Consider the following 18,360-nt stretch of genomic DNA (forward strand, 5'->3'; position numbering starts at 1 on the left):
TGCTGGGTCTCTGCTGTACCTCACAAGGGTAAAACCCACCAGGCCGATCACAACCCCGAGGCGGCGGTCGAATGATGGGGCCAGCCGATGGGAGCCCCCGATTATGAGGAGGAGGAGGCATACTTCTGCTGAGGCCTGAAAGCTGTTGTCTAGTCTGCCGCACCTGAACAGTTTGTTGCAGTGCTTCCAAGGCAGCAGAACCAAATAACTCCCCTGGCACCACAGGAATGCTGCGGAGGGTCCTGCGGCATGTTTCAGTCAATGTGGACTGAGCCAGCCAGACCTGTCGGCGAGCCTGGACTAGAAAGGACATCACACGCCCAAGGTCTCTGGTCATGATTGCAAAGGCCTGAAGCGCTGCGTCGCTAAAGCCAATAGCTACATCTGCCCTACTGGTATTCTGAAGGGATGCAGAAAGGGCAACCATGAGGTGCGCCAAGGAATTGCCAAGGCAGCCGGCACGAGCTCCAGCATTATACGCTTTACAGAGGAAACAATCTGTAATGCGACACTGAGCGCGTGGGCACCAAACATCATCACGCAGGGCTTCATCTGGGGACACAATGAGCGAGGCAACGGCAGGTTCGACCGCAGGCATACGATCCAAGCCTGCCTTGACCGAATCATGCATAGCTGCCAACACCCGACCATCTGCAGAGAGACGTGAAAAGGCTCTAGAGACCCGTCAACAAGCATGCAACTCCCTGAGGTACTCCTCTGATGGAGGGACAGAAAAGGGAGTAGGGGCTTGTCCGTGCCTGAAAAAGGCACTGCCAGGAGCGGACCCCAGCACTTGCGGGACATCCAGCTGCAGCAGTCTCAAGGCCATATGAATGATGTACTGCATTGAACTGTCACCTGAGCCACTAGCCCCACTCTGAGAAGAAGAGCATGAGCCAGTCTCCAAAGCGCGAGACGTCTGTGCCTCCTCCTCCTCATTCCCAAAGTGAGAGTCAGAGGCAGCCAAAGACAGCACATTGTCCTCCACAGCTAACACTGGCACAGTTGGGAAAGAGAACCTAGTCATGGGAGCATCCACCTGAGGTGCCCAAAAAGGTGATTCCATCTCCGTCAACTCTGTAGACAATTGCTCAGCCCTTGTGGAAAGACCCTGACCAGACTTAGCTCGCTTCTTCTTAGGAGGAACCACAGAGGTTGTGGCCTCAGTCCTGCGTTTAGAGCACCTAGGAGTGGCCACCTGCTCAGAAGGTGGAAGGTCATTTCCACACTCGAGGTGTAACTGGGCCAGTCAAGCCACTTTCACTCCATGGGGCATGTAGCTGCAGTTCATGCAAGGATTTTCTGAAAGGGCCTCAACCAGGTGATCATGCCCAAGGCAGACATGGCACAGGTCGTGACCATCATCTGCCTGAAGCACAGCCCCGCAATCCGCACAACAGTGGGAGCTAATCATGTCCAAAACTGAAGCGAGTCCAACCACAGGCAGACAGAGCAGACTACGATTGGGAGAGGGGACAGAGATTGTGATTGTCACCAATCACAATAAAAGAACAAAAAGAGGCTGACACCGTCAGCTATGTCCAGAATAAAGGGCGGAATAATAAAACTGGGAGAGGAGAACGAAAACGCTGCCATCGCCAATTAAAGCAGCAAACGAAGAGCTTCAGGTGAAGAAAAAGAGGGCTGATGCCGTCAGATATGGCCGGACAGGACGAAAATCCAAATAAAACTGGGAGAGGGGGCCAAAAAGGTTCCCGTTATCAATCAAAGTAATAACAAACCGATTATAAGGTCGGCTAAAATTGGGAGAGGGGGCAAGACGCTACCGTCACCAATTAAAGCAAAACGTCAAATCTTAGAAAGGCTAACACCGTTAGCTAAGCTCCAACATGTGTACAAACACAGTGGTTATAAGCTGTGAATTGGGAGAGGAGGCGGAAAACGCTGTCATCTCCAACAAACAGTACCTTGAACGAAGATCCGTCGCAGCCCTAGGAGGGCGATACACCGCTACTCCGGCCAACTGGCAGTCGGGCGTCCAACGACGGTGAAAAGATCCAGAAATTAAAAAGGCCGATGCCATACAAAGCGAACCGCACCCGAGAAGAAAAGAGGAGCAGAGCCTCGGATGACGTCATGCTATATAGCCTCTGATTGATCATCCAATATGTCACAGGTGTGACTCTGTTGATATTATTACTGAACGGCGCATGCGCAAAGGGAACATTCAGTGCTTTCAGCACCGCCCTCTGGCGGTCAAGTAGGGATGAAATAGAACTCATGTTCCGACTAAAACCAGGGAGATGGAGTGGATTGGCCCGGTTCCACAGTCCTTCACTGAGAGAAGACACTTTACAATCCTGCTGGGAGTTTAGAAATCACAAAACGGATTAAAGATCTGCTGCTGGATCAACCTGCTGACCTCTCATGTTCTGGTTCTGCTCTGCATCAAATCCAGAATCAAACATGGAAAAGATCAAATCGATCGATCAATCAACCATATTGATTTATGTAGCACATTTCAGCAACAAGACGGTTCAAAGTCATAAAATCATGACTTTGAACCGTCTTGTTACAATCACCAACTGTAACAAACATCAATATGTTGATTGATGATTCATTGATTATGGTTCAGAATCAGCTCCAACCAGGAGTGTTTTAGTTTAGATTTAAAGGAACTCGGTGTTTCGGATGTTTTCCAGATTTGTGGATCATAGAAGCTGAATGCTGCTCCTCCATGTTTGGTTCTGGCTAAAAACCCATTTGGTTAGTTTCATTTGATTCATAATAACTGGAACATTGATCAACATATTTGATGATTTTGATGACAAACTGTAATGTTTATTCCTTGTTTCATAATTGGTTACTTTATTATGTTTTATGGTGCAAGTCTCTTTGAATGGCTTGTTGCTAAACTGTGCTTCATAGATAAACGTCTCTGAACTTCAGCCATCTTCACAAATATCTTTAAAATGACAGAAATGTTCTTGTGTTCTTGGAAATGGAACACTGTAAATGAAGTCCTGAAATGATAAAATGAGAACCTGTTTGTCAGTAGAAGGCTGTCTCTCAGAGGAAAATGTTATTTCTTCCTTCTTACGTCTGCTGTATAATTCACAGCTCTTGACATTTTACCCAGAAATTAGGAAAATTCAAAAATGTTGTCTGAAAAGATTAAGCCTGACTGATTGTCCCGGTTACGCAGAGTGTTAGGAGTAGGGCTGAAATGATTAATCGAATGATTCAAGTACCCCGATTATTAAAATGAAAATTTTATCTGCCTCAAAACTTCTTTTATTATTTAGCTCACTGAGTTCCAATCGGGATATTATTTGCGTTACGCAGCGCTCTCACTTCCACCTATGAGTTGTTGACGAAAGCTAAGTGTTAGCAGCATAACGTCCAATTTGCAGCTTCGGCTCGTGGGGATTTTATTGATTGATGATAATGCCCAGGTTTCCATCGTTTTTGGGGGACCAATAAACATCCTTAAAATGACTGGATCGATCCCTGTATCACGGCAGCCATTTTCCTGCAGGAGCTGCTGGTTCAGAGCGAACGGTTAAAGAGCTCTGTGGGAGTATTTATATACGGATAGACTGAACATGCCGGGGGGCTGAGTAGTTGATGTGTATAGCGTAAGTGTAGCTATAAGGACGAACCGCACAATAAAGTTCATATCATCCCGGTCTGAACAAACGGGTGACAGAAATCATTGTGGTGATACATTGCTGGTAGATGAATTTCTGAGTATGACGAACGAAGGTGTAAGATTACAAATCCCATCGCTAACATGGACACAAAAGCTATTAATGGCTGGTCAAAGTGAGACTTCATCTATGAAATTGACTGAAAATGAATACATAAACTAAACGATGGAGCATAGACATTTTTTATAAGTGAAGTTTAGAGCCTGCCTCTTTATTATTAACTTGAATATAATTTCAGATTCTTGTATAGCTTTTCTCCAGCTTAACTTAGAAACTTGTCTTATTGTTACAGGTTAATTTTCTAAACTACAGAAAAGTGACTGTTAGGGATGCTCAAATATGAAAAATTGGACTGATGTTAATATCAAATAGTAACACTGGTGTTATGCTAGATTTACCAATATTTATTTTATCTTTCTTTTTTATCCGATTACTCGATTAATCGGAAGAATAATCAATAGATTACTCAATTACTAAAATATTAATTTACAACAGCCCTAGTTAGGAGACGGCATCGCACCTCAGAACTGGGGCTCTTGAGCCACAGGAGCTTGGCCAGGTCGTCTCCAGCCGTGTTGTTGACGGCGTGCTCGAACACCTCCACCTTCTCCATCAGCGTCAGATGGTCATAGTCTGGCGCCATCTGAAACAAACCCAGGTCAAACCAATCTGTGTCCAACTTCCAGCTGTTTCTACACGTTTAAAAACAAAAAGTAATCTTATTCAAACTTTGAGGTGAATTCTCACTCTGAGCATGATGCGATGTTCAATGTTGAGCAAAATCTTTTTCTTCTCTCTGTAGTCTCTGATGAGGGCGTGCAACGTGTCGCAGTGGGGCACCCAGCCAATCAGGCCTGAGTTGGTGGAAAGAGGGATGACGGCGTAGCGCTGAATGCTGATGGACACAAACAGCCACAAACATCCAGCCGTTAGTTTGTCTGAGGTATCAACTTGTGGAAAACAAAAACGTGCATCACAACTTAAAGCTTCCCCTGAAGACCTGGAGCTGTAAAGACGAAACTTCTCTAGAAAATCACATCGAATGTCAGACATGACACAACCTGCAAAAAGCAACAAGTATAGGGAGACCAATGGACAAACAAACTGATGGACAGACAGATGGATGGACAAACTGATAGACAAACAGATGGATGGACGAATACACTGAAAGATTAATGGAGAACAATAAGAAAAGGACAAGCAGGACAACCATAAAAACATGAAAAAACATGGACTCATCCTGGTAATTATTTTCACGAACAAATATATATCAGTTGTTATTCCATACATACACAGTGTTCCAAATTACTATGCAAATTGGATTTAAGTGTCATAAAGATTAAATTTTTTTGTTGTGCTATCAAATTTATAGGTGGTATTGTGTATCAGGGCTCTTTGAATCACTATAATTTCAGAGAGCTGGTTGATTAGTTTGTTTTTTGAGCTAAATTAAAGGAAATCTACTTAAGAAGGATGTTCCACATTATTAAACAGGCCACAGGTTTCAAGCAATATGGGAAAGAGAAAAGATCTCTCTGCTGATGAAAATCATCAGATAGTGTAGTGCCGTATGACAAGATATAAAAAGATTAGATATTTAACGAAAACTGAAGCGTTATTGTACTGTGGAGAGATTTGTGGCTGATTCAGAACAAAGATGGGTTTGTACAGATAAAGGCATAATGAGGAAGGTTTCTGTTAGACAAGTTGATCGGAATAAGAGAGCAGCTGTTAAAATGCCCTTACAAAGCAGCAAACAGTTATTTGAAGCTGCTGGTGCCTCTGGAACCTCAAGGTGGAGGATCCTCCAGGGGCTTGCGGTGCATGAACCTACTATTGGGCCCCTAACCAGAGCTCACAAGCAGAAATGGTCGCAGTTGGCCCAGCCATACATGAAGATTCATTTTCAAACAGACTTGTTCACTGATGACTGCTGTGCAACCCTGGATGGTCCAGATGGATGCAGTAATGGATTGGTGGTGGATGGCCACCACGTCCCAACAGGGCTGTGACATCAGCAAGGAGGTGGTGGAGTCATGCTTTGGGCCGAAATCATGGGGAGAGAGAGAGAGAGAGAGCTGGTCGGCCCCTTCAGAGACCCTGAAGGTGTGAAAATGACCTCAGCAAAGTATATGGACTTTCTGACTGATCACTTTCTTTCATGGTTCAAAAAGAAGAGCCGTACCTTCTGTAGCAAAATCATCTTCATGCATGACAATGCACCATCTCATGCTGCAAGGAATACCACTGTGTCATTGGCTGCTATGGGCATAAAAGGGGAGAAACTCATGGTGTGGTCACCATCCTCCTCTGACCGCTGACCTCAACCCTATTGAGAACCTTTGGAGTTTCCTCAAGCAGAAGATCTGAGGGTGGAATGCAGTTCATATCAAACCAGCAGCTCTGAGAAGGTTTTCTGACATCCTGCAAAGAAATTCAAGCAGAAACTCCACAAACTCACAAGTTCAATGGATCAAGAATTGTGCTGTGATCAAAGAAGGGGTCCTATGTTAACATGGAACTCGGTCTGTAAGATGTTTTTGATTGAAGTAGCTTTTGATTTTAGTACCACTTAATGCTGTACATTCAAAGAATGGCCGTTTGCAGTTCTTTATAATCCATAAAATGTTTAGAAAACCTGCTGTGCATAATAATTTGGAACAGTGCATTTTGAGTTTTTTATTTTTGAAAAAAAATACTGTTCTCATGGGGATCTTTGTTCAGTAAAATTTGATCTATACTGTAATAGTTCATGACTTGAAAATTATACTGACCATCATTTGCATTGACCATTTAAGAAAATCTGAGAAAATATCACTTGCATCATAATTTGGAACATGGTGTATATACACACACACACACATACATCCCCCCCCCCCACACACACACACATATATATATATATCAGTGACGTGTGGTGAGGTTCATAGTTGATGAGACATTGACTTAATCATAATCAGATTTACAAATATATAAATTATTGCGATAAACGATAATATTGTTTTAAGACCTTGCACTGATTTAATGGAAATGACGTAATAATGCATGCGATTTCCTGCCAAAGATAAATACACTTTATTTTCAAAAGAACACTAAACCCTGGAACTAATAAACAAAATAAACAAAACAACCAAAAACAAAATAAAATGGATTCTCAGTCTCCATTAACAAAAAATGTACTTGAATAAAAACTAAACAACATAAAGCCAAAGTGGAAATAAACACTGCATTCAACCAAAAGAGTGCAGATTATGAAGTCTGTATATTATGTTGCCCTTCAGTAATAAGTAGATTTAAATAGAGAAAATGGGCACATCGACTACCTGATGCAATAGTTCACACTATATGATTTTTTGCCCTGATTTTCCACTTACAGCAATCTTAGAACCTTGGACGTTCTAAGATTGTCGCTTGCAATTTCGTAACTGATCATCCTGTAGTGAAGGGGTCACCAACACGGTGCCCGCGGGCACCTGGTCGCCCAAGGGGACCTTGTCAGTCGCCCGCGGAGCAAGTTCTAAAAATAGCCATTGTCATTAGGCAGCACTGCCAAAGAAATTATTTAATTTAATGTTTTTACATTGAAGTAATAACATTTGTTTATATTTAGAGTTTTCAAAAAGGAAATGATAAAAACATTTAAAATAAATTGCTTTATGTATAAAACTCTTTCCTACGGTTAAAGTTCAGAACTTTCGCGAACGCCTGCAGGATATTATCGGAGGGCAGCAGCGCCTGCAGCTATACAGCTGAACATACTCTGCGTACCTTGAGATCTTCCTTTAAGTAAAAAAAGAAAAGAATAATTTCTGAAAGATCTTTTGTGCCAAAACATCTTGTATGTAGCGCACATCTGTGTGAATCTCTGTGGGTGAGCACCTAAAGTCTAAATCTTTTTGGTCAGTTTACATTTGTTTATTTGGCGACCTGGCGCTTTTTCTGTAAGATAAAAATTAATGACAGGAGTTTGAACCACCCGTAGTTCTAAGAGCGGTCGTTTGGATCGGCTGAGCTTTTTACCGGGTGCAGTTCTGGAAGGTCGTCGGTTTATGAGCTTATTCGATGTTTCCCGAACTGGAGAGCTGGCGGGTCACCTGTCGGCTGACATCTGCCGCTCTTCCTGAGCGCAATGCACGACGCTCTTCCTGAAGAGACTAATCTAGTCGAATTTAATCTAGCCAAAGTAGAGTAGAAATTAAGCAAATATTATTGCTTCACCTTCTCGTCCTCTGGACATCTGACACCACCTGAACCTGCGATCAACACTCTCCTCTTTCCGTGAACCACACCGGTAGGCTTCGCTTCCATGTCTTTATTATTTAGCATCGTCTGGAGAAAAAAAAAAAAGTCCGCTGCTCTTGTGGTTTAGGTTTGATTTTTGCGCATTGGGGAGGTGGTTGTGCTCTTGCAGGTCAGGTGCAGTGATAGTTTTGTGCTACTGATCTGTCGGACCTTTTTTTTTTTCGACATTTGCTGGTGTTAGCCAGCGGGTGACCTGTCAGCTGTTCGCGAAACTACAAAAAAAGCTAATAAACCGGCGACCCGCCATATCCGCACACTGTAAAAAGCTCAGGCGGGCTCTTAGAACTACGGGACGTTCAAACTCCACTCATTCATGTTTAGCTTACGGAAAAATGCCAACCTGTGAAATAAACAAAAACAAACTGCCCAATCAGATTTAGGTTTAGGCGTACCCCCACCTTACCCTTCACAGACTGTACACAGCTATGTGTACAATAACGTTAGACACAAAATATATTTTTTTCTCCACAATTTTGCTAATAGTAAAGAGGGTTAGATAATAAAACAATAAATATTCTTTTCTTTTTTATTTAAAGGAAAATTTCAAGGCACTCAGTGCGTACAGCTGTACAGCTGCAGGCGTTACTGCACCAATCCAGTCTCAATCACTTGTGGGCAATTTAGAATCACACAGAAGAGCTCCAAAAGGGAATCAAACTAAAAAACTCTGAACTAAGAACTTCTGATCACATAATAGCAATTAACCATAGCTGCCTTACTGATAACTATTGTGAGTAGTCCCTAACATTAATATGATCAGGCAGCATGTAATCATATATACATATATGTATTATTGTTATAAAGGGTGAGCCAAGAAAATGTATGTCTGTATCAAACAAGTAGCCCTTCATGTTACTCTGTACCCGTGAAGTAGCTCCCAGTTTCAAAAAAGGTTGGTGACCCCTAGTGTGTGGTGTGTTACTGAAGATTGTCGTGGCCCCAATCTAAATCAGGGGTTTTCCCCGACCAGAGAGTTAACACAACCTGTTGAATGTGACAGGTAACCAATCAGAAAGCGGAATTCCCCTCCATGTATTGCAGGTAGATTGTAGTAAAGCATTGATTAATGCCTGGTTTTAAAATGAGCTAACTGGACTTGCAGTGATTATTTCGTGCCCATTGTTGGACACCACACAGCACGATGGAACCCAATCGAACCGTTACACCTAGGATTTCTGTCGGCTAATGTGTGGTCTCTCAGGTTTTGAAAATGGGCCGACAATCGGCCGACAGCTCTAAGATCTTGTAGTGTGCGCTGGGCTTTACACTAAGGAAATGAGGAAGGAGGGTCAGTGGAGAGCACCGGAGTTGAGCCTTTTTTCATTCGGTGTCATCAACAGAAAGAGAAAAAGCACGGAAGAGACGATAATGCCGATAATTGACATGTAATTTATCGTACGATTAATTGATTATCGTTTATCGCTATCGCGACAGGCCTATACACTGTACATATATACAGTGCTGCTTGAAAGTTTGTGAACCACCCGAACATGGTCATTGTTTTCTAAAGAAAAATCATAATAATCATGTGAAATGAACATCCAAATCTCAAATTATAAAGCAGACCTTCCAAGTAAGGGAAACAAAGAAAAAAGAGGTCTGCAACTCTCTTCAGGTGATGCGTGGGTTGGCCTTTACCTGCATTATTATTTTTCTGGTGCTATTTGTGTAAGTTTTGACGGCCGTCCACTTCTGGGCAGAGTTGCGGTGATGCCTAGTGCCCTCCATTTGTAAATGATTTGTCTCACAGTGGATGGAATTTTTTGGAGATGGTCTTATAGCTTTCCCCAGACTGATGGGCTGTCACTAGCCCTGTGTGATAAACAATAAATCAATTAATTGCACGATAAATTAAAACTATCGACCTCATTTTAATTATCGGCTTTATTGTTTCTTCCGGCCTTTTTCTCTTTCTGTTGATGACACTGAATGAAAAAAGGCCTTTTTCTCTACAAGATACGTATATCGGTTCGGTCCTGCCGTGTGGTGTCCAACAATGGGCAGAAAATAATGGCTACAAGTCCAGTGAACTAATTTTAAAACCAGGCATTAATCAATGCTTTACTACAATCTACCTGCAATACATGTGGCTAGTATCAGTGTAAAGTCCTGACCGAATGAAAATCATTAGAACCTATTTATGTCACGTTAACGAAGAACAGCTGAAAAGTTACCGGGTTTATCAACTGCTGTAGCAATTTCGCTCCAACTCCTCCTCTTGTCATTTCTATATTCTTTGCATGTTGAATAAACATTAATGTTGTTTCCACATATCATCTCCAATGTCCGCTGGACTTCAGGTTGTCAGCTGTTTGGGATTCCCCTCCGTAATTTCCCCTCAGAAAGCGGAGGAGAATCCGCGCTTTCTGATTGGCTACCTGTCACATTCAACAGGTGTCCTTAAAGCTCCCAGTGGGGAAAACCCCTGATTTAGATCGGAGCGGTAACAACGATCTACCGTAACACACCACACAATCTTAGAAAGACCAACATTCTAAGATTGTTGTAAGGGGAAAAATAGCAGCAAAACATCATATAGTGTGAACTATTGCATCAGGTAGTCGATGTGCCCATCTTCTCTATTTAAATCTAATTATTACTGAAGGGCAACATAATATACAGACTTCATAATCTGCACTCTTTTGGTTGAATGCAGTATTTATTTCCACTTTGGCTTTATGTTGTTTAGTTTTTATCAAATACATTTTTTGTTAATGGAGACTGAGAATCCATTTTGTTTTTGGTTGTTTTGTTTATTTTGTTTATCAGCTCCAGTGTTTAGTGTTCTCTTGAAAATAAAGTGTATCTATCTTTGGCAGGAAATCGCATGCATTATTAGGTCATTTCCATTACATCAGTGTAAAAAGGTCTTCAAACAATATTATCGTTTATCGTAATAATTTTTTGAGACAATTAATCGCTCAGCAAAATTTGCTATCGTGACAGGCCTAACAGTGTATCACAAAAGTGAGTACAACCCTCACATTTCTGCAGATATTTAAGTATATCTTTTCATGGGACAAAACTGACAAAATGACACTTTGTCACAATGAAAAGTAATCTGTGTGCAGCTTTTATAATAGTGTAAATTTATTCTTCCTTCAAAATAACTCTATATACATTCATTAATGTCTAAACTACCAGCAACAAAAGTGAGTACACTCCTAAGAGACTACACCCATAAATGTCCAAAGTGAGCACTGTTTGTCTTTTCCTTCCAAAATGTCATGTAACTTGTTAGTGTTACTAGGTCTAAGGTGTCATAAGTGTGTGATGCCTACAGTCAAGCATAGTGGTGGGAATGCCATGGCCTGGGGCAGCATAAGTGTAGCAGGTGTTGGGGAGTTATATTTCATGATCTCCGATATGTACTATAAAATACTGAAGCAAAAGAAACTGGATCACAGGGCTGTGTTCCAGCATGATAATGACCCCAAACACACCTCTAAGATGACCACTGCTTTATTGAAGAGGCTGAGGGTGAAAGTGATGGACTCACTAATCATGTCTCCAGACCCAAACCCAATACAACATCTTTGGGGTGTCCTCAAGCGGAAGGTGGAGGAGCGCAAAGTCTTGAATAGCCGGCAGCTCTGTGATGTCGTCATGGAAGAGTGGGAAAGCATTCCAACGGCAACCTGTGAAGCTCTGATAAACTCCATGCCCAGGAGAGTTAAGTCAGTTTTGGTAAATAATGCTGGCCGCACAAAATATTGACACCTAAGGAACTTTCATTAACTGTGTACTCACTTTTGTTGCTGGTAGTTTAGAGATTAATGGCTGTATATAGAGTTATTTTGAGGGAAGAATAAATTTACACTGTTATATAAGCTGCAAACAGACTGCTTTTCATTGTGTCAAAGTGTCATTTTGTCAGTGTTGTCCTATGAAAAGATATACTTAAATATCTGCAGGAATATCAGGGGTGTACTTTTGTGATACACTGTATATATACACTGCTCAAAAAAATAAAGGGAACACTCAAATAACACATCCTAGATCTGAATGAAAGAAATATTCTCATTGAATACTTTGATCTGTACAAAGTTGAATGTGCTGACAACAAAATCACACAAAAATCATCAATGGAAATCAAATTTATTAACCAATGGAGGCCTGGATTTGGAGCAACACACAAAATTAAAGTGAAATAACACTACACGCTGATCCAACTTTAATGTAATGTCCTTAAAACAAGTCAAAATGAGGCTCAGTATTGTGTGTGGCCTCCACGTGCCTGTATGACCTCCCTACAACGCCTGGGCATGCTCCTGATGAGGTGGCGGATGGTCTCCTGAGGGATCTCCTCCCAGACCTGGACTAAAGCATCTGCCAACTTCTGGACAGTCTGTGGTACAACGTGACGTTGGTGGATGGAGCGAGACATGATGTCCCAGATGTGCTCAATTGGATTCAGGTCTGGGGAACGGGCTGGCCAGTCCATAGTTTCAATGCCTTCATCTTGCAGGAACTGCTGACACACTCCAGCCACGTGAGGTCTAGCATTGTCCTGCATTAGGAGGAACCCAGGGCCAACCGCACCAGCATATGGTCTCACAAGGGGTCTGAGGATCTCATCTCGGTACCTAATGGCAGTCAGGCTACCTCTGGTGAGCACATGGAGGGCTGTGCGGCCCTCCAAAGAAATGCCACCCCACACCATTGCTGACCCACTGCCAAACCGGTCATGCTGAAGGATGTTGCAGACAGCAGACCGCTCTCCATGGCGTCTCCAGACTCTGTCACGTCTGTCACATGTGCTCAGTGTGAACCTGCTTTCATCTGTGAAGAGCACAAGGCGCCAGTGGCGAATTTGCCAATCCTGGTGTTCTCTGGTAAATGCCAAGCGTCCTGCACGGTGTTGGGCTGTGAGCACAACCCCCATCTGTGGACGTCGGGCCCTCATACCATCCTCATGGAGTCGGTTTCTACCCGTTTGTGCAGACACATGCACATTTGTGGCCTGCTGGAGGTCATTTTGCAGGGCTCTGGCAGTGCTCCTCCTGTTCCTTCTTGCACAAAGGCGGAGGTAGCGGTCCTGCTGCTGGGTTGTTGCCCTCCTACGGCCTCCTCCACGTCTCCTGGTGTACTGGCCTGTCTCCTGGTAGTGCCTCCAGCCTCTGGACACTACGCTGACAGACACAGCAAACCTTCTTACCACAGCTCGCATTGATGTGCCATCCTGGATGAGCTGCACGACCTGAGCCACTTGTGTGGGTTGTGGAGTCCGTCTCATGCTACCACGAGTGTGAAAGCACCACCAACATTCAAAACTGACCAAAACATCAGCCAGACAGCATAGGTACTGAGAAGTGGTCTGTGGTCCCAACTGCAGAACCACTCCTTTATTGAGTGTGTCTTGCTAATTGCCAATAATTTCCACCTGTTGTCTATTCCATTTGCACAACAGCAGGTGAAATTGATTGTGAATCAGTGTTGCTTCCTAAGTGGACAGTTTGATTTCACAGAAGTTTGATTTACTTGGAGTTATATTGTGTTGTTTAAGTGTTCCCTTTATTTTTTGAGCAGTGTATATATATATATATATATATACCGTATATATATATATATATATATATATATATATATATATATATATAAACAGAATAATGGAGAAGCATTGTTGTGATGACGTGCTGAAGACAGATTTTAGGAAGAGCCACAGCTTCTTGAAAAGACAGGTCCAACTTCTAGGCGTCAACTTAGGAAGTCAAGCTTCTTTGAAGTCATGTTTGATATGTAATTTTTAAACCAACAGAGGGTAACATACTTACTTAATTGTGCTATAAAATGTCACTATGTGCCTGTGAAACACCTGATACCGCCCCTTTAAGATGTCATTTATAAACTGAGGTTTCTTTGGACTTCCTCTCTACCATGTACAGTATATGTTGGTCATGTGGGTCACGACCTGGAAAACACGACTTCTTTAAATAAGCACAAGGACTTGTGTTTCAGCTGGTAAAGACATTTTCCTGTTTCTCTTTTTATCTGATGCCCGTCCTGTGGATGATGGAGGACACAACCTGTAGGCTGTGTCTGCAGCCTGTGTGTGTACCTGAGGTTTTTGCGCAGAGACGCTGGGTCGTTGGCCAAAAGCGTGTTGACCAGGCCAAATAGCTGCATGACTCTTTCGTCCTGCCTCAGGTCCTCGTGGCCCTTCAGCAGGAACATGAACTCATGGCCGTTGCTTCCTGCAGAGGGAGCCACAGCATACTTTATTGATGCTTTGCTCAGAAGGAGCTATGGTATTGGGTAACAGTCATACGGATGCTGCTCTGCAGCAGCAGAACCTGAGGCTGAGTCTGGCTGGACGAAAAATTATTTCATAAGACACGAATTAGTCCTAAAGCACGGCTTACAGCAGAGCTCTCATATCACCAGAATATCCAATGACAACGCAATATCTTAAAATATATTATTTCTGACAGCTGGGGGAACAATGTGCCACTGAAATGAAGAAAGTAGGACTGCAGAGTTTGAAGAAGAAAGAACCCACCGTGGCTGCTTTGAGAATTAAAAAAAAAGAACTGAAACTAACAAAAACTAGAATAAAAAAACATTTTCATTTACTGAAAAAAAATAAAATAAAACTAAAATTAAAGAAACGTAAAGAGTGTTCACCAAACTAACACAACTAAACTACTAGGGAATGTGGTTAGTTTTTGATTATGAAATCTATTGATGTGTTTTCAGGATTACTTTGAACAGAATTAGCTTGAGGTAAAACTGTCCTGCAGTAAAATGTGATAAAATATGTAGACCATATTTTATCACATTCTACTTTAGGCCAACATGTTCAACTAGGATTCACGACTAGTTGAACATGTTGGCCTAAATATGTTGCAATTTGTTGTTTATCATATTGCATTTGACTGGTGTAAATGCAATGTCACACTGTGACACTACTGTATTGGCTGTAATTTAAAAAAATAAAAATAAAAATTGAGGGGACTCTGGATAATTTCCCACATGAAAGACAGGAGAGCACAGTGCAAGAGCCAGAGTGGAACACAACTTCCAAAGGACCTAATCTGTACCCTGGACATTTCTCCAGAACACTTTGAGTCATTTATACCAGCAGAACCTACGAAGGTTCTAACAGGCGATGTTACCTTAACGAGCTAAAAATAAATGCCGTGCAGAGACAGGCAGAGCTGGACGCTCTGTGAGATGCTAACAGGAGCTATACTGCCTGCGGTATAGCAGATCAGACCTGATCCTGGAGGTCCGGTGTCGGTGTTAAAGTCCAGACACAGAGCTATAGAAGTACTTACCGGATCACACTGTCCGACCAGAGGTACCTGTTGTTCATGGTTTCATTTACAAAGCAGACGGCAGCAGCAGCAAAACACCAGCAGCTCCTACAGCCAACTATGTCCTCTTCCTCTGTTTGGTCCTCCTCATTTTCATTATCTCTTGTGATTTCTACATTCTGATTTATTTCAAAGAGCTCCGGGACAAACTAAAAAACTCATCACTGTTTTGGCTGGAGGAGCCAGACAGTTGGACCATTACACGTCATTTATTCAGAATGCATTGCAGCATGAACAACATGGTGACATTCCGGTGATAATATTTTGTTAAAATTTATAAAAATGAAATAACCTACAGTGTTATTACTGTATTGATTTTATCTCCAAGATAAATATTTCCCAAATAAAGTATATTTTTAAAGACCTCCACTAGAAAAGCTCAAACTAAAGCTGCTTTGACTGAGTGAGTTACTTGTTTGCTGAACTTTTGAAAGTTATTCTGCCAATAATAAGTAACAAAGTCAATTAATTTTTTAATTTAATTTTTTTTTTTTTTACCCCTCCAGGGGGTCTTTTGTGGGCTCTAGTGTCCCTTATGTGACAGTAGGCTGACAGGAAACGGGGAAGAAGAGGGGGGAAGAAATGCGGCAAGTATCGTCGGGTCCGGGAGTCGAACCCGCGACGGCCACGTCGAGGACACAAGGCCTCCAAATATAGGTCATGCTAACCCCTACGCCACCACGGCACGCCCCAACAAAGTCAATTATATTTATATAGCAGATTTCACAGATTAAAAAAAAAAAAAAAATCACAAAATGTTTTAATGTTTTTTTATTTGCCTGATATGTTTGGTCGGTCACTTGTCCTAAGAGAACACATTTTCTATAAACTGTGTTGGTTTTCTGGGATTTTTTTAATGTAATTGTTGTTAAGATATTTTAAAATATAGTTTTTAAGATTTTACACAAATTTGACAAAATTATTTGGAAAGATTCTGTGTTTTTATCGTGTAAAACTGCAATTAATAAAAACTAAACTGAAACTAAAAACAATGCTAAGCTAGCTAACCTAGCAGACAAATGGCTAACCAATGGACACTAAAGTTTAATATTTCAGGTCAAAATTAAATAAAATAACAATGTGTAAAACTATTAAACCTAGATCTGAAGTATTCTGGATGAAGTTTTATCCTCTGAAGGAGCCGGACTGCTATCAGACAGACAGAACTGTGCTTGAGGGAAATGAATTCTTAATTTAACTCTTAATTTCAAGTCTTGCTCCAGAGGTCAGATGAAATATTAGCCATTATCCTTTACAGACTGTGCTGTGTAACACTGATGGCTGACGTCAGAACAAAGCAGAAAACGTCCAGCGAATCAGTGTGAAGCTGTGACTGATTGACAAAGTGTCTCCTGTGTCATTTCATATAATCTTCACTGTTATATTTCATTGACAACTAGGCAATAGCAGAAGAAGAATTTCTTCTTCGGGGTTTCACCCAGAAAACTTGGTAAATCCGGTGGTCGGGGTGCCGAGACGGTCCACCGGTGGTCCACTGTGTTTTTGTATTAAAATATGTTAAGTTGACCGGAAATGTAAAAATATTACTGAGTAATTATATGTTACGGGAAAACAGGTCGAGGTAACAAATCTATGTATTCTAGTTGTTTTGCAATTGGTTTGCTTCACCATTTTTCTGCCTTCCTTCAGCTGCAGAAAATGAAGGATTGATGCTCCTCTATTAGCCACACACAAAACTTCCCCCAGAAGATGAATTTTAAATAAAGCCTTGACCTCTCACCCCAAGGCGGCTTCCTGTTTGGGCCTGAGCCAGCACTCTCTAATCTGCTCTGCTCCTGTAAACGGGGCTCACAGCAGCCATGTATTACTGCAATTTCCTCCTTATCTTACCCATGATGGTGAGCTTGCGTGGACGCTGCTTGGAGGTAATGACCTGCAGCGAGGGAGCGATGGACTGGATGCGAATGATAGGCTGGTTGGGGTCGTATGTGCCAGGCACAGCCAGCTCCAGGTCGCGACACATCAGCAGCTTGGGAGAAACGTACTGCAGCTCCAGGGAGGTGAGCTGTGAGGCGAGCATGTAGGACAGGAACAGACAATTACTGTGGAGTCTGCTGAGCTTCGAAAAAGAAAAAACAACAACCATAGAGCCTAAAGCCATGCAAATCCTACCAGACACTGGCTTATACAGAGGTTGAGGTTCCACCTTGCTGAAGTTATTAAGATGCTACGATGAGAACCCGTAACTTTAAGGTTCTCTATGAGTTTGCTGGATCTGGAGACCTTAACCAGAGGAGTTTAATGTCAATATATGGTCACTAGACATGGAGCTGGCTCTGGCTGGCTCTAAATCTGCTGTTTGGATGAATCCAGCAGATAATTTGTTGCTATACATTCTTTCTGAAAAGGCTTGTACGTAAAATTCTTAGAAATGTTTACAGTCACATTTGACAGAGCTTCAAAATAACACTGGGGAAGAAAACACAATAAGTAAAAATATCACTGAGGTTACTGAAAATTTTGGACAGCTGTAATAAGATAAAATGTTAAGATTTCCATGTGTTTGGAGACGCTCAGCAGGTCTTTAACAGCCACTAGAGTGAAAAGAAATGTTCTCTGGTACGGAGTCTGTCTCTGTTTTCATGCATCATAGACTCACAGACTAAGTTCCACTGGGGATCAAAGTTGCAACATTTGTTACATTTTCAGCTGCTATGGTTCACCTTGACACTGCTCTGAGTCAAACAAACCTAACCCTTTGAAAATTCTGTTCCCCTCCACACCAAGAATCACTGAAGAAAACAACATGAAAATGTCTGAAGAAGACACTGAGCGCAACTTCCTTCTTCACCAAATGGAAGAAAAGGGAGTGTTGTCAGACTTTGGTGGTTGTAGAATTTCTCCTCTCTCTGTGGTAAAAGACCATGATCCATATCTAAAGTTAGTGCTGGGCTAGCGTGTCTGTTTTGGTTGTATTTACCCAGAATGCCCTGCGCTGTAGTCGGTTTCCTGCTTCCGGTCCGCTTGTATCTACACTTCACTTCAACTAGAACCAAACTGAGTTTTTTAGGGATCAGAGTTCACTTGTTTGGTCGACATCAGTTTGATTT

The 18,360-nt window shown here is 42.1% G+C and overlaps 1 protein-coding gene across 2 annotated transcripts in view; it reads right to left on the reverse strand.

Moving 5' to 3' along the window:
- Positions 1 to 18,360, reverse strand: part of mtor (mechanistic target of rapamycin kinase) — a 147,903-nt gene that overhangs the window by 13,316 nt on the left and 116,227 nt on the right. For both annotated transcript variants that reach the window (XM_028021230.1, XM_028021223.1), the window contains exons 46-49: positions 17,141 to 17,315; positions 14,032 to 14,167; positions 4,419 to 4,566; positions 4,192 to 4,314 (exon numbers count right to left, since the gene is read on the reverse strand). In XM_028021230.1, coding sequence (XP_027877031.1) covers positions 4,192 to 4,314; positions 4,419 to 4,566; positions 14,032 to 14,167; positions 17,141 to 17,315 — 582 coding nt within the window. The remainder of the gene's footprint in view (positions 1 to 4,191; positions 4,315 to 4,418; positions 4,567 to 14,031; positions 14,168 to 17,140; positions 17,316 to 18,360) is intronic.

This window comes from Xiphophorus couchianus, chromosome 1 (assembly GCF_001444195.1).
Source record: "Xiphophorus couchianus chromosome 1, X_couchianus-1.0, whole genome shotgun sequence".
NCBI classification, from domain to species: domain Eukaryota; kingdom Metazoa; phylum Chordata; class Actinopteri; order Cyprinodontiformes; family Poeciliidae; genus Xiphophorus; species Xiphophorus couchianus.